Genomic DNA, 15,879 nt, shown 5'->3' with positions numbered 1-15,879 from the left:
ATACACAACTAATATTACTGATTATTTTTTAACTGTAAGCATATCTTATGATACTAAATAACTAATTACAAGTTTTATCATATTTATCCTTGTACATATTATCTACAAAATATATCTTTTTTTAACTAACTTGTATATAATATTTTATTGGAAATATTTATTCTATGTTTACTTAATGTTTTAGATTATTTGGTATTTTAAACATTTTTAAATGTCTCTTGTTTAAATAACATCTTTTGATAGAATATGTTTATCATATTTCTCTTTTTTTATATTGCGGTAACAATTGCTAGCAAAAAGATATATATCTTTCCTTAAAATGTATTTATTAAATAAAAGATATATAATTGAGAAAATTAGTATTGAATATCACAATTTTGTCAGTCTTACCATACCTAATGATATGCATTTAAAATGTGCTCTTAATATACAATGTGTTTTATTTATCAGTATATCATTAAGCACAAAGTATTGTTACAATAATAACTGATAAATAAAACAATTCTATTGAGATTAAGATACATTCTAAACACTAATCATAATGTATGTTATAATATTATATATAGGTATGGATAGTATTTATAATATTGTTATTAGTAATATCCAAATACTCCACGTCACTATTATTTATGCACATTTTATTAATACTAAATAAATAGCTAATAATTAAAAGGAACCAAAAGATCTCTATATGCTGATATTGAGAATTTGAACATACTAAACATTATCAATTATGATTACAAAGAGATTATTCTTTAATAATATTAAAAATTCTTTTAAATAAGGAGAAGAAAAATATACAATCAATTATAAATAATAAAAAATTTAATTTATATATAATTTAAAAATTTTCAAAAATTTATCGTTTACATTCTAATTTAATTCGTGTTTCTATAGTTGAAAACATCCTTACCTTTTGTCAAAGTGCTTCTTGTCTGGATACTCGTCTAGCTTGCAAACGATTACAACGTTTACATTCTAGTTTATTTGAAGTTCGTTTACATTCATTATGGAAGCAAGCTCCACAAATTTCACATCGAGTAATTTTAGACAATTCCCATGGAAATATCACGTCTTTAGAATAACATACTTCGCATACGAATCCTCTTGCTTGACATAACTAAAATACAAATTGAGTAATGCAATTTAATGACAAAAAACGTGATCGTCTTATGATTAGGTATTAATAAAATATATAAAACGATATAACTTTAAATACACACACATGTGTGTGTTACATATGTATGTTAATGATTAAACAAAATATTTCATACTTCACAAGCAGCAACATGTGCATTACACACTTCGATTAATTCTTGTAACTGCATTGGTAATATACCAAGTTTAACATACATCAGGTCTTGAATGGAATACACATGTGGATCATTTATTATATAATTTGACTCTTTCTTTAAAATATCTTGAACACTGTTGAAAGATTAAAAAAAAAACATGTTAGAAATATGTATTATCCATCATAAATGCATTAACAAATAATTATAAATAACTATCTAAAATCAAAAATAATAAAAGAACATACTTTACTGCAAAACGGCAAGTATATAAAAAATCTTTCAGGAAAAATAACTTTGTACGAAGTATTCTTGTTCTCTCTAACTGTTTTATACGTCTGTACAATGAAGCATTTAAATCCTGTATTTGAAACAATGGATCAAGCATCATTTGATCTAATAATCTGTATGAAAAGTTGGACACAGAATACCTTAAAATGATATAAATGAATTTAACACATTTTAAGCAAAATACAGAATACATTGAAATAGATATTTTGAAATACCTATTAAAATCCCATTTTGATAAAATTTTTCCAGGTATTAGAGTCACTTGATTCGTATGACAACCAGTACAAAAATATCTACCCAAGTATTCACAATATCGAAACTTGTTAGCATATTTGACTGCAACTTTCATACCACAACCTGCACATCTATAATTCTGTTTAGCTATTAAAGTTCGTCTCCTATGAAAACACATTGATAAGATAATTGTAACTAATCTAACAACTGTGTTATTTTTATATGTGACTTAAAATGCTTACATAGGTGGAGGATGTGGAGTAAATATAATCTGTGGTCTAGGTGGAGCCCATTCTATAGTTCCACGTAATGGGATAGATTCCTCTGTTTCAACTTCATCTGGACTAACAGGCCAGCTTTTTGGTAATGGTAATAATTGTTGTGGAGCATCTTTTTCAGAGACAAGCCATTGTAATTCACTTGCTCGTGGGAGCTGTTTCTCACTAAATCTACTAATAAGCGATAATGCTACACCTTCTGCAGATATAATACTTCCATTTTGTGACGATTCTAAACCTTGCTTAAATTGATGCAAATCAGTGTCAGAATATAGTGAAGCCATAGATGCAGATACTCCAGAATTTTTTAATTTTGTCATGCTTACATTATCTACTTCTATATTTTCTATATCATCTGTTGAAATACTATCAGATGGAGTATTAGAAGAGCTTGACAAGGGACTCGCACTTTGATCAGTAGTAGTTGTGTCAGTCTTTCCATCACTAAATAAATCACGATTCCATGTTTTTCCTCTATATCGTTCTTCTTGTCGTTGACGTCGTCTAATTCGTATTCTTTGTTTAAGATTATTAATTTCTTCATCACTATCTTCAACAGTTTCATCTACAAGACACCATTGCCTATTACACTTTATTTGTTCAATAGCGGCTATCATAGCTTCAGAGATACTAAAATGTGCATTTTCTCTATCTAATTCAGCATTAGCTTTAGAAAATTGTGCAGAAGACAAAAAACTTGTCAAGCTTTGTCCTTCTATAGGCCGTGGAAAATATCCTGTAGCCATGGGTTGGACACTACTTCCTCCATCCTCCATAAAACTTTTCTTTGGTGTTCTAATATCCTTTTGTCCTTCAATTTCTATTGACCATGAAATAGAAAACTCGGGTGCAGATCCTGGCAAAAAAGTAGTTTTCTTTTTTAATTTTTGATCAATTTTTATACCATTTGAATTAGTCGCAGATTTCTTTAAATGTATTCCATCTGTGTTTTTCGATGAAATACAACATTCTTCAACTGCTGCTCTTATTGAATCCTCATAATTTAAAGTATTTGAACTTCCACTAGATGTGTTCAACATTTCTTTATCATGCGCTATTTTTAATTTGTTCCTAATTTTTCTTGTAGGAGTCTTTGGTTTTGTTGCTACTTTTTCATCCACAGAATTTGTTGATCGTTTTACATCTGAGTAATTTATGTGAATTATTTTTGACAACTCAACAGGAGGTGTTCGAATTCTAACAGTTTTGTGCACACAAGTATTTTCATTAGACTTCAAAACAATTGAATTTTCTGAAGAACTTTTATAAGAGTCATCTAATGTTGGAAGACTGTTCCAAGTTTTCAAAGATATTTCATTTATTTTGTCCATCTTATTTACATTGTTTTTATTAATACTATCTTGGTTATGTTCAGAGGTAACATTTTTAACACTTTTATTCGTGCATGATATTTTGAATGGCTCTAACTGACTGTTTGTTTGAATGTGTACTTTTCTCTCTCTGAGTATACCAACAGTTGTAGAACAAAAGTTGGCAGGATAAGATGAGGAACGTTTATGTCTTTTAGGGCTTAAATTAGAAGAAATCCAGTTTGGTTGAAACTGTAAATATTTAAATTAAATTAATTTATTACATAGAATTATATATATATATATATATATATACTCATTCTACAATTAGATAATGACTTACTAAACATGGATCAATCTCGGTAAGAAGTACAGGTTGATTCCTTTCCACAGCTTTTAAACATATGAGTGTAGCCTCTGCTAAATTTTCTTGACATAGGAAAGCCCATGGTTCAAGACAAGAAAGTAAATGTTCCTTATCAGATAAAAGCCAGGATAGTTTATGAGATAGGTTGTGGCTTTCCAAACTGTCAAGATATTCCTGATATTTATTTCCTAATGATAAAAATCAGTTTTTGTTTTAAATTTATGTCTTTACCTTTTGTACAACCATAACATATCCTTTTGAGAAATTATTTTTGCAGGTAAATTAGAAAAATAATCTTCATTTTCAGATACTATAGGTGATAATACTAACGATGGTTGAAGCCAATTTAATCCTTGAATAAAAGTCCAACAATCTGGTTCACCCTTTAAATTTTAATTATTATCGATACTAATAATTTATTTTAATAAAAATTTAAATTACATATCAATGAAAATATTATATTTTGTTTCTTGAATGCATATACCTCTTACTTACATTAGAATTGAATATACGACAACCATGTTTAAAGATTTGTTCCATCGCATTATGTAATCGATTTAAACCACCATAAACATTCCATACATTTGCTATACCATCAATCAGCAACCCTTCTACTGTAGACCTGAGGTTCTGTAGAAGTTGCCATTGTTCTTTCACATGTATATCTTCACACATTCTTCTGATTATAAAAAAATATATTGCTATAAATAAATTAATTTGTTTATCAAGTATCAAGAGAAGATCAAGAAAATAATACAATATTATAATTCAAATGACAGTATATCTGATAGCATTGTAAATGTTGAATAATATTGCTTGGGACAATATATATCATCCAATATCTTCATGACGTTTAGATTCTATTCAATTATTACGTATTCAAGTATTTTCATATTTTAAAATATATAAATCAGTTTCTCTTTGTAGAAATATAGACAAAGATGCAAAAATTATTTCATTATTATTGACAACATCCATCATCTATGGTCACATGCCAATTACTGCTAATTTAAATAAGGTTAGAATAATGTTATCCTACTAGACCTTCAAGTTCCTCTTTTATCATATGACTACGATGCGTCTGCGCACTATTCGGCCATAATTAGGTTAATATCTTTAAGTTATGAGATAAAAATCTATCTATGATTTTAATTCTGTATCTATAGAGTCAGATGGCGCAGTGATTCATTGGTGTACTATTTTAATGCATGTACATATATGCAATATTTCTACCAACACACAACCAATTGTATCTGTCTGAAAATGTGACAAAGGCGTGTTAGTCCATATACAAATCATAGATTTAAAAATAAATTAGAAATTAAAAATAAAAAAACATGAATTATACTACAAGTTATAATAAAAAGTTCACCAAATTAGGGAGGATCAATAATTATCATTCATTTAAAATCTCTAAGATGTTTACTTAATCCATCAAATTCAAAAAAATTAATGACAGTCTCAATTTAAGTGCTATAAAGTACATTGATTAAATACATTCTGTTCTTAATATATACATTCGAATAGATATTCTAATTTAATGAAGATGTAGTACTAATCAGATAATCAATGTACATTTTAAGATTCGTAGTGTTTATATATTTTTCAATGATGTCTTATTGGCATAAGCCAAACAAATACCAATTTATAGATACATTTCGATTGAAGTACATTTTTCACGTATGACAATGATAAAGAATTACGAAAGCGATGAGAATAATTAGCAAAATTTCCATCGATTTCCACATTCATTGCACAGCACAAAAGTAGTCATAGGTTCATCAGCTGATCGTGTCTGTACTTGATTATAGGTACAATTGCGTTTTTTGCATTTGCCACATTTTAATAAATCAGTTTTAGTGCCTTGTACAGTAGCAAGTTGTGCATCATTAATGGCTTCCTTTTTAAACTGTTCCCGTAATTGTTTTATTTCATCACTTGCCATTTCCTCTGCTGTCATAACAGCTAATCGTGCTGGAGTGATAGCACCAACAAGAAAATTAGTTCTTAAATTAGGATTTTTAACGTCACGTAAGTTAGCAACCCGACTGCGTACCTATAAAATAACATATAAGATTTACAAGTACAATTTACAAGCAAGATTTATTGTATTTTAATTTATTATTTACCCTATTTTTGTATCTATTATCAGTATTCTTAAATTCCGCGTAAATTGCTTCCTCTAATTGTTCTGCTAGTTCTTCTGGACTAGCACATCCATCAATTGTTTTTCCATCCACTCTTAAAGCAGCAGCTAATAATTCTCTACATTTTAATCTTACAGCATCTGTTGTAGTCGGAGCAGGAAATGAAGCTTGTTTCCTTTGAAGGTCTTTATTAGGCTTTTCTTCTTTCATTTTAATATCACTTCCATCCATTGTATCTTTGTCTTTCTTTTGATCTGCGTCATCTTTATTTTTTTCTGATTTTTCTTCTCTTTTTTTTGAGCTACTTGAAGTAGTAGAATCTTTATCTTTATTGGACCCTGAAATGGAGTTGAAACTAATCATGAAATAAAACATATGAAATGTAATTTTCTATATAATCATAATTTTTTTACAATTATATATGATTTTCTTACCTGATAAAAACTTTTTCCAATTTTTAATAAGTGTTTTAGATAATGAAATTACTTCTTCATCTCTACTTGATTTTCTTAAAGCATTTACAGTCATCCCAATTCTCGTCTTTGTTAAAAGTTCTAAATCAACTGGAAGTTTCTGTAAAATTTTAAGTAACTCCAATGCTTGTTCTTGACCCTGAAAAGAAATGAAGAAAAGCACTCAAAAGCAACTAAAATATTTTTAATTTCAGAAATTTGTAATACTTATTGTTTAATACTTCTCCAGAGTATCATGTATAATTGTTATTTCACAAAATAATAAGTTTTTGACATTCAAAATTATCTCTTTTATAATAGTTTCAAAAATCAAACTATACGAAATCAAACACTTTTAATATTATACTTAGAACATGCACTATGATTAACTTTATTATGTTCTATGAATTATAATAAATTTGTTTATTTATAAATTCTTTATATTTCAATAATTTATTTAATTAACGAATTTCAAGAGGCTTTTATTCCGGACCTTTTATTCCTGAAATGCTATCCTCCTTGATCTAATACTTCGAACATGTTCAAGCGATATGCAACTAGATTAATTTTACTCACTTACTCACCGTCCCGTCACCACTTGACATTTTGTTTAATTTCTTTTGAATTCGTAAAACCTCTTCTTCTGCACTCATTGTTAAAATGGACTAGTTCTTTCTTAAAAATTAATATAAATACACAAAACAGTGACCGAACAACAAAACTGTAACGGCCGTAGATGCAGTTTAATCATGTATCACAAATACAAAAGAAAACGTAGTAGAGTATTAAGGCGCCAAGATTAGATGAGCCACCAGTAGAGGCCGCATTGACCAATCATACGGCGATTATGCATTTAATGATACCCAGGAGAGTACGAAGGACAAAGTAAAATAAAATTTTTAAATAATTATTGATATTACGAAAATATAAATTAAAAATGACATAAAGTTAAAAGTTTTTGTTTGTTATACTGTTGATCGTTAATTAAAATTAATCGAGTTTGATTGATTAGTTTCATTAATTATTCAGTACCAATCAAATACAATGCACAATTAACTAAATGACTAAACAAAAAACATTGACAATGGAATATTTCTATTCAAGTGTCCATTCTTAAAAATCATTTTCATTGAATTTTTTTTATAGTAAATTTACTATAATCATTTTTTTTATAATCATAAAAAAAATGATTTGAAATACTATGATATATAATAGACTGATATATTGATATGATAGATGTTAATAAAATGATAAAGCAATGTATAAAATTTTATGAACGATAATATTACAATTTCTTGAAACACGACGATTACAAATGTAACATTTAAAAATTACAGTGAGATTTATAACAGAAATATATAGATTTAAGATTATATAGATTAGATTATAAATAAAAAGAGTGACTTAATTTCATTGGATTTTTATTTTACAGGACTTTTTATTATATCGGAATGAATGAACGAGCTAAGAGTTGTTATTTACGAAGTAACAGTGATTCCCTATCGACTGTTTATTTACCTGATTCTACTCCAATTTTTATAGGACGTTCTCAAGAAACTAATATTACAGATACAAAATGTTCAAGACAACAAGGTTTAATATATTATAACTTTCAAATATTTATTATATGATTATATATATATATATATATATATATATATATATATATCAGTTTATATATTATCATTTTTAAAATATTAATTGTGAATTTTTAAAAAATTATTTATTATTTTATTAGTTCGACTATGTGCTGATTATTTACAACATACAGTATCAGTTCAACAAATTGGGACAAGAGCTTGTGGTATAAATGGTTTTAAAACACAAAAAGATGTTAGATCAATCATTAACCATAATGATTATTTAGAAATTTTATATGGGAAGCATACATATCAAATTGAATTTAATCCACCACCTAAAGAAAAGCAAAATCAAAAATTTCAACGAAAACGATCTTATGATTCGGAAGATGAATCATTAAGTATGAATACAACAAATTCATACAAAATACGCAAGGTTGAAAATGAATGTAATGCTACTATACAGGAAACAATCAATAAAAATGATTATTCAAGAAATGAAGAAGATAATGAAGAATTAAATTCTATTGCTTCTACATCCAAAGGAAATGATATGGATAATAATAAAACTAAAGGAACAGACCTTTGGGAAGATAATAAAGAATTATTAATTTATACGTCATCGAATATACAAAATCGTACGAAGGTAATATATATTATATATATTGAGAAAGAATTCTCTTGAGAGAGAGAGAAAGAGAGAGAGAGAGAGATAGATTTTAATTGAAAAAATGAAAATATTATATGATACAGAAGATAATATATAACATTAATTTTGTATTAAAATTGTATTACAAAAATTTTTTATTACAGATAGCTGCATATGATATGGATGGCACATTGATAAAGACAAAATCTGGTCTTATATTTCCAAAAGATTGTAATGACTGGCAATTGCTATTTCCTGAAGTACCTAAAAAATTAAAACAATTGTATGAAGATGGTTATAAAATTGTAATTTTTACAAATCAAAGAGCTCTTGGTACAGGAAAAGTGACAATAGAAGATTTTAAAATAAAAATTGAAAGAGTAGTACAAAAATTAGGTGTTCCCATTCAAGTAAATATTTCTACATTTCTAATGTTTTATTTATTTTAAATAATTGGTTATAATTGATTATATTATAATTCTTTTCTACTTATATAATATTATAACTTATAGGTTTTTGTTTCTATTGGGAAAGACATATGTAGAAAACCAGCACCAGGAATGTGGAATAAATTAATCAATTATGTATGTACAATATAAGAATATTTCTATTTTTTGAAAATGTATATCATTATTATAATGGCATAATTATATTTTTTTAGAAAAATGGAGGTTTTAACATAGATAAATCAAATTCTTTTTACGTTGGAGATGCAGCAGGTCGACAAAAAAATTGGGCACCTGGTAAAAAAAAAGATCATTCTAAAGTTGATCGTTTAATGGCTATGAACATAGGTTTACAATTTCAAACCCCAGAAGAACACTTTCTTGGACATAAAGCTGTATCATATGTTCTACCTACATTTGATCCAAAAGCATGTGATAAAGATGGTGATATATGTCATCCTGCTGATGCTAAGATTACTTCGAAACAACAAGAAGTATGTATATAATAGTATAAAACTAATATAACAATGATTTTTGATTATATATAAATAATAATGATTTTATAAATACAACAGATAATACTCATGATTGGTAGTCCTGGTTCTGGGAAATCTCATTTTACAAAACTTTATTTAAGCGAATATGATTACATTAACAGAGATACTTTGGGCAGTTGGCAAAAATGTATATCTGCTATGGAACAATCCTTAATCCAAGGAAAACGTGTTGTTATAGATAATACTAATCCAGATCCTGCCTCACGTGAAAGATATATTGTAGTAGCAAAGAAATATAGTATTCCAGTAAGATGTTTTCTTATGACAACAAGTACTGAACATGCCAAACATAATAATAGGGTAAAATGAATTTTGTTAAATGTTTTTTAATTTTATTTATAAACTTCTCATATCACTTTAATTTTATTTATTTTTAGTTTCGTGAGTTAACTGATTCTAATCATGTCAAGATTAGCGACATCATTATAAATTCTTATATGTAAGTAAAAAGAAATTTTTCAAGTTACTGATCATGTTCATCATATTTTATTAAAAATATACTATATTGTATTTGTTTTTTATTTATACATTATCAACACTTTGCTATATATTTGTTTTCTTTAGGAAAAATTATGTACCGCCAACTTTAGAAGAAGGTTTTACAGAACTTGTAAAAATTAATTTTATTCCACGATTTTTCTCTGAAAGAGATAAAGAATTATATGAAATGTATTTACTTGAAAATTAATTATATTTATTAATATTAATTGTAACTAAAATAATTTTAAAGTATCATTACAATTATTTATTATAGTACTATGTAAAATTGATGAACATATTAGATGAAAATATATTTTTAACTTTTAATTAAGTATTACCCTATCACCTACATAATGTTTAATCATATTAAATAATTATTAACATAAACATTCTTAAACTATGTACTATAATATCTATTTTTAGAAGATTATTAAAATGTACAGTCATTTACATATTTGCATTTCATCATGTTCATTATGTTAGATTTTTTGCGTATACTTTTCAAAATTATGTAATTATCGCGGGCAAAGAAGTACCCTATTAAATTACAGATGTCATTTTACCATAGAATGCCATTTAAAATGTAAACATAACCTAATATTGTACCATGTGTCTTAAATGATACAGTGAATGTACATTCGTTAACATTTATTTCAGAGTGAATTAATATTAAACAATTAATTATGTCTCGATTAATAGTAAAAAATTTACCAAAAAATGTAAGCATTTAATTTCTACGACAATTTTAATTCTTTTATTGAAATAAATACAGTAATTCATAAAAATTTTATATCAATAGGTTACAGAATCTAAATTAAAAGAACTTTTTAGTGAAAAAGGTCTTGTAACCGACGTACAATTGAAATATACAAAAGATGGAAAATTTAGGCATTTTTGTTTTATTGGATTTAAAACAGAAGAAGAGGCATTAAAAGCACGCGAATATTTTGATAAAACTTGTATCGATACATGCAGAATATCTGTTGATCAGTGTGCTGGTTTAGGTAATAACATCAAAAATAGTTTTATAATGTTCATTATAGAGAGAAAGAATCAATGTTTATAACATTTTAATCAGGTGATCCATCGAAACCAAAATCCTGGAGTAAATATGCCACAGATAGTTCTCATAACAAGCAGCTAAACGATAAAACCAAAATTAATACAAATGATGGAGATGACAAAACAATAAATAATAATGAAAATGAAGATTTTAAGGTGATAAAAACGAAAAAAAAGAATAGTAAAGAAGGTCAGTCTACAGAAGTTAAAGAGGCAATTGCAAAGGTAAATGTTTTATTATTATATTTCTGAGCAGTACTATCTTATCGCATAAGAGATATAAGTAATATATTTACTTGAACATAGCACAAAGATGACCCATTGTTTATGGAATTTCTTGAAAGTCATGCAGCAGCAGGTTCAAAAAAAGTTTGGATTAATGATGCTGTAATCGATACTATAGCAAACCAAGATGATAACAAAGAAAATAATGAGAGTGATGATTCTGCACACAAAAGTGATGAAGAAAAAGAGGAAGAAAAAAAAAGTGAAAAGGAAAAATTAGCAAATAAAGTTATATCAGATTTAGAAGTAAGTTGTTAATTAAAAATAATCTTTTATATTTTATTTTACCAATTTATAATAATAAACAGTTAACAATTGTTTTATTAAATAGTATATGGAAGCATTAAAGAAGAAAACACAAATTACTAATAAAGAAGAAGTTTCTATAACAAAGCATGGTCCTGTAAAATTTTTTACAATAAAATTACGAGGATTAGCATATAACCACAAAAAGAAACACATAAAGCAATTTCTTCAACCTTTAAAACCAAAATCTATACGTATACCACCTAAAATCAAAGGGATAGCTTACATTGGATTCAAAACAGAACAGCATATGAGAAAGGCATTATTAAAAAATAAAAGCTTTTTAGGTAATTAAAAGCTATTTGGGAAGAAATTTTTGTACATTTTTTTCACTATTAAAAATTTATACATTTTTATATATATTTTATATGGATTTAATACATATTTTAGATGGAAGACAGATATTTTTGACGAAGTATGAGGAAAACTTAGAAACTAAGGAAGATCAAAATGTAGAAATTAATGACTGTAATGTTAAATGGAAAAAGCAAGAAGAATCATTAAAAAATGAAGAGAGTATAGCAGAATCTGGAAGAATGTTTGTACGAAATCTTACTTATACCACAACAGAGGATGACATCAGAAAATTATTTGAAAAATATGGTAATGCTTGGACACTTTTTACCATGTATGATAATACTTTTGTATGTTTATTTATATAACATTAATTTAATTAGGTCCTTTAACTGAAGTTAACTTACCTGTGGATCGAACTACTAGAAAACCAAAAGGTTTTGGTACAGTAACGTTTTTAATGCCTGAACATGCTATTAGAGCTTATTCTGAATTGGATGGTTCTATTCTAAATGGTAGAATGTTACATTTACTTCCAGGCAAAACAAAATCCTCTTTAATGGATCATCTTGATCAAGGTATATTTTTAATGTAACGTATATCGACATTTTATATATATAAAGTTCAGTGTAATTAAAATTATAATATTTTATTTCATTTTTTTTCTTCTTTATATAGAAAATTTATCTTATAAACAAAAGAAAGATTTAAAAAATAAAATTACTGCAAATTCATCTCACAATTGGAATACATTATTTCTGGGACAAAATGCTATTGCAGAAGCAATAGCAGCTACATACAACACAAGTAAAGAACACGTATGGAAACTTGACATTATATACCTTTTGTATTTAAAAAACGTTAGAAATTAAAAATGTTTTATAATATTTATATGTGTCATTTAATAATAAAGGTACTGGAAGATGAATCAAAAAGCATGAGTGCTGCTGTCAAATTAGCATTGGGTGAAACACAACTAGTTCAGGAGACAAGAAAATTTTTGGAAGAAAACGAAGTTTGTTTGGATGCATTTAATCAAGTAAATTAAACTTATCTATTATATAAGCATTTTATTCAGGGAATATTTATACGAATTAATTGTAATTTTATATTATTAACGCGTTTATTAGCCACCAGAGAAAAGATCAAAAACCATTATTCTCGTGAAAAATTTACCAGCTGGTACATTAGCTAAAGACATTTACAACATGTTTGCTCAACATGGAGAACTTGGAAGAGTTGTTATGCCACCATCAGGAATAACAGGTTTAGTATAACATTATAACACTATAATGAAATCAATAATGTAATATTACATAGAACAGAATATTAATGTTTAAATATTTCCGATTTTCAGCCTTATTGGAGTTTTTAGAACCATCAGAAGCACGCAAAGCATTTACAAAGCTGGCATATACGAAATTCAAACATTTACCGTTATATTTAGAATGGGCACCAGATAATAGTTTCACAAATAAACTTAGTCAATCAGATAAAAATAAAAGTAAAAATGATTTAAAAAATAAATTGGAAGAAGCACCTGTAGAAACGAAAAAAGTAGAAAAAGAAGATGAATTAAATAAAAAACAATCAGATAAAGACAAAGAAACAGAGAATGAAAATGACGATGAGCCAGAGCCGGATACAACTATTTTTGTAAAAAACCTGAACTTTTCAACTTCAGAAAATACATTGAAAGAGGTATCTATATTCTAATTTTATTTACATGCACATTTAGAAAAAAAATATAATACGTTTGTATTTTTTAGTATTTTTCTAAATGTGGCCCTATTCATTATGCCATGATAGCAACTAAAAAAGATATAAAAAATCCTGGTACAAAATTGTCTATGGGCTATGGTTTTGTAAGATATAAATACAAGTTTGATGCAGATCGTGCTTTGAAAACATTACAAATGACAGTACTTGATGGTAAAACTTTGGAATTAAAAAGATCCGAGAGAATATTGACGTATGTTTATAATATTACTACAAATTTTTTTACATAGTATGCTTTTATTATAATTTTATTAAACGCATTTAGATCCGAAGTTAAAACTACAAAAAAGTCATCCAAAGTAACACCACAAACGGGAACAAAAATCTTAGTTAGAAATATACCTTTCCAAGCAACACTTCAAGAAATGACAGAATTATTTAAGTGCGTATTTATATATCATTTTATACATAAATTCTTTTTCTTCCTTTTTTACAATATTTAATTTTATATTTATAGAGCATTTGGCGAATTAAAAGCAGTAAGATTACCAAAAAAATTGGTTGGTGCTGAAAAACATAGAGGATTCGGTTTTGTAGAGTATTATACAAGAAGCGAAGCGAAGGTAATAGATTATTGAATTGCAATTACGTATTTATTATTACTTTTAATTTAAACAATTTAAATTATTGTATCGATTTAGAAAGCTTTCCAAGCGCTATGTCAAAGTACTCATTTATACGGCCGAAGATTAGTATTAGAATGGGCACAAACAGAAGAAGGTATTGAAGAAATTAGAAAAAGAACTGCCAAACATTTTCACGAAGGTACGCTATATATATTTCACATTATTTATGATTGTTGTAAATACTTGTTAATAAAACATTTTTTATCTATTCAAACACTATTTTATAGAGAGTTCGTCGAAAAAGAGTAAAAAATCAGTTTTGGATCCTGAAATGGTCGGATTAGAAACGGAATGAATAATTTCATTCTATTCATCGATATGTGTAGTTTGTATATATATATATATATATATATATATATATATATTATATTTATATCATATTTATAATCTATAGGAAATAATAATTTTTGTACTATTAAAATAGTAAAATCTATTTTTCTTGTTAACAATGTATATCATTTTATTAATAGAAATGAAATAATTACAAAACAGTATTAATTTTATATAAAATTACTTAATGTAAGTATAAAATATTTTCTTAAGAATGATATCACTAAAAATGATTTAAATTTTTAGTAAAAAAAAAAAACAAAAAAAAAGGGGTGATGACCTTTACTATGATGCACTTAACACGCATACTGTGACTTTTGGCAATTATTCAAAACGAAAGTCAATACGGTTTTCCATCCACGTCATGTACTACATTGACCTTCGTCTCACGTTTATAGCGAACTTTTCTCTCTCTCACTTTTCTCGAAAACAATGCAAGACATAATTTCTAACGAGAGAGCAATGTCGCGCGAGCCACCTCTCTCTATCTCCTTGGCAATCATAATGATTCGAAATAATTCGATGTATTTAGGTTTTATGATACTCTCGTTTTTCTTATGCGAGTTAACATGTTTAAGTAGCATGAAATAGTAATCTTCAACCCACGTTCTACTAGTTTCAATCGTTTATCGTTATATATTAGAATCAACGTTCTTATATATTCTGATGTAAATCGTTAAACAAATTATTTCTGATAAACATTAAATTTAAATATTTTAAACGAATAATCTTAATCTATGTGTATATATATATTTATTTATTTATTTAAAAAAAATATATATACATATATATTTATTTAAATATACATATATATATATTTATTTAAATATATATATATATATATATATATATATATATATATATATTTCTTTTTAACTTTCTGTATAATCAAATAAAGTGGATGATATGATAACCAGCCTAGAAGACAACAAGGTATTCATGGAAGACAGCCAGAAAGAAATATCTTCCTTTCACCTCTCCCAGTTGAAGTACGAGCAGGGACCTATGCCGATGGAATGAAAATGCGAATCGACTGGTGGGGCCCCTCGTGTATATCGAAGGTGATAGCGATGGTTGGAGGCGGAGACGGCCCATGAAAGTAACAGTGACTCTC

General features: G+C 26.8%; 4 protein-coding genes across 12 annotated transcripts; 2 read left to right on the top strand and 2 right to left on the bottom strand.

Moving 5' to 3' along the window:
- Rubicon (run domain Beclin-1-interacting and cysteine-rich domain-containing protein rubicon) lies at positions 1–4,997 on the bottom strand. Of its 3 annotated transcripts, none has more exons than XM_035883370.2 (9): positions 4,268–4,997; positions 4,004–4,155; positions 3,749–3,932; positions 2,422–3,657; positions 2,060–2,337; positions 1,799–1,981; positions 1,541–1,723; positions 1,275–1,428; positions 1–1,120 (listed from the first exon to the last, which is right to left on the bottom strand). In XM_035883370.2, exons 1-9 carry the CDS (start codon positions 4,445–4,447, stop codon positions 920–922), a joined length of 2,751 nt encoding a protein of 916 aa, XP_035739263.1. In that variant the 5' UTR covers positions 4,448–4,997; the 3' UTR covers positions 1–919. The 3 variants fall into 3 exon arrangements, with proteins under 3 accessions (XP_035739263.1, XP_035739243.1, XP_035739247.1); XM_035883350.2 differs by having other exon boundaries at positions 2–1,120; positions 2,060–3,657; positions 4,268–4,451; positions 4,530–4,997; XM_035883354.2 differs by having other exon boundaries at positions 2–1,120; positions 2,060–3,657; positions 4,268–4,451; positions 4,817–4,997.
- A 178-nt stretch (positions 4,998–5,175) lies between these two features.
- TfIIS (RNA polymerase II elongation factor) lies at positions 5,176–7,141 on the bottom strand. 3 transcript variants are annotated; one of them, XM_035883535.2, is made up of 4 exons: positions 6,956–7,141; positions 6,354–6,531; positions 5,902–6,257; positions 5,176–5,828 (listed from the first exon to the last, which is right to left on the bottom strand). In XM_035883535.2, the coding sequence occupies exons 1-4, from the start codon at positions 7,022–7,024 to the stop codon at positions 5,493–5,495; spliced, it is 939 nt and encodes a 312-aa protein (XP_035739428.1). In that variant the 5' UTR covers positions 7,025–7,141; the 3' UTR covers positions 5,176–5,492. The 3 variants fall into 3 exon arrangements, with proteins under 3 accessions (XP_035739428.1, XP_035739437.1, XP_035739448.1); XM_035883544.2 differs by having other exon boundaries at positions 6,948–7,104; XM_035883555.2 differs by having other exon boundaries at positions 6,865–6,981.
- A 30-nt stretch (positions 7,142–7,171) lies between these two features.
- PNKP (Polynucleotide kinase 3'-phosphatase) lies at positions 7,172–10,306 on the top strand. Of its 3 annotated transcripts, none has more exons than XM_035883410.2 (9): positions 7,172–7,256; positions 7,804–7,964; positions 8,110–8,597; positions 8,765–9,010; positions 9,113–9,184; positions 9,262–9,540; positions 9,622–9,903; positions 9,981–10,042; positions 10,168–10,306. In XM_035883410.2, the coding sequence occupies exons 1-9, from the start codon at positions 7,219–7,221 to the stop codon at positions 10,289–10,291; spliced, it is 1,752 nt and encodes a 583-aa protein (XP_035739303.2). In that variant the 5' UTR covers positions 7,172–7,218; the 3' UTR covers positions 10,292–10,306. The 3 variants fall into 3 exon arrangements, with proteins under 3 accessions (XP_035739303.2, XP_035739313.2, XP_035739321.2); XM_035883420.2 differs by lacking the exon at positions 7,172–7,256 and adding an exon at positions 7,519–7,688; XM_035883428.2 differs by lacking the exon at positions 7,172–7,256 and adding an exon at positions 7,519–7,707.
- Positions 10,307–10,647: 341 nt separating this feature from the next.
- On the top strand, positions 10,648–15,821 carry LOC118449150 (putative RNA-binding protein 19). Of its 3 annotated transcripts, none has more exons than XM_085658706.1 (16): positions 10,648–10,802; positions 10,883–11,087; positions 11,162–11,370; positions 11,452–11,676; positions 11,762–12,023; positions 12,127–12,339; positions 12,414–12,608; positions 12,709–12,848; positions 12,944–13,069; positions 13,161–13,296; positions 13,388–13,731; positions 13,800–14,002; positions 14,075–14,191; positions 14,267–14,372; positions 14,451–14,574; positions 15,683–15,821. In XM_085658706.1, exons 1-16 carry the CDS (start codon positions 10,767–10,769, stop codon positions 15,685–15,687), a joined length of 2,646 nt encoding a protein of 881 aa, XP_085514832.1. In that variant the 5' UTR covers positions 10,648–10,766; the 3' UTR covers positions 15,688–15,821. The 3 variants fall into 3 exon arrangements, with proteins under 3 accessions (XP_085514832.1, XP_085514831.1, XP_035739290.2); XM_085658705.1 differs by having other exon boundaries at positions 15,664–15,800; XM_035883397.2 differs by lacking the exon at positions 15,683–15,821 and adding an exon at positions 14,663–14,794.
- The last annotated feature ends 58 nt before the right edge of the window (positions 15,822–15,879 follow it).

The sequence above is a fragment of the Vespa mandarinia genome, chromosome 8 (genome assembly GCF_050613455.1).
Source record: "Vespa mandarinia isolate Hongniang chromosome 8, ASM5061345v1, whole genome shotgun sequence".
Classification (NCBI taxonomy): domain Eukaryota; kingdom Metazoa; phylum Arthropoda; class Insecta; order Hymenoptera; family Vespidae; genus Vespa; species Vespa mandarinia.
The sequence above is the reverse complement of the archived record's forward strand: the minus strand, read 5'-3'. Positions and strand labels throughout refer to the sequence as shown.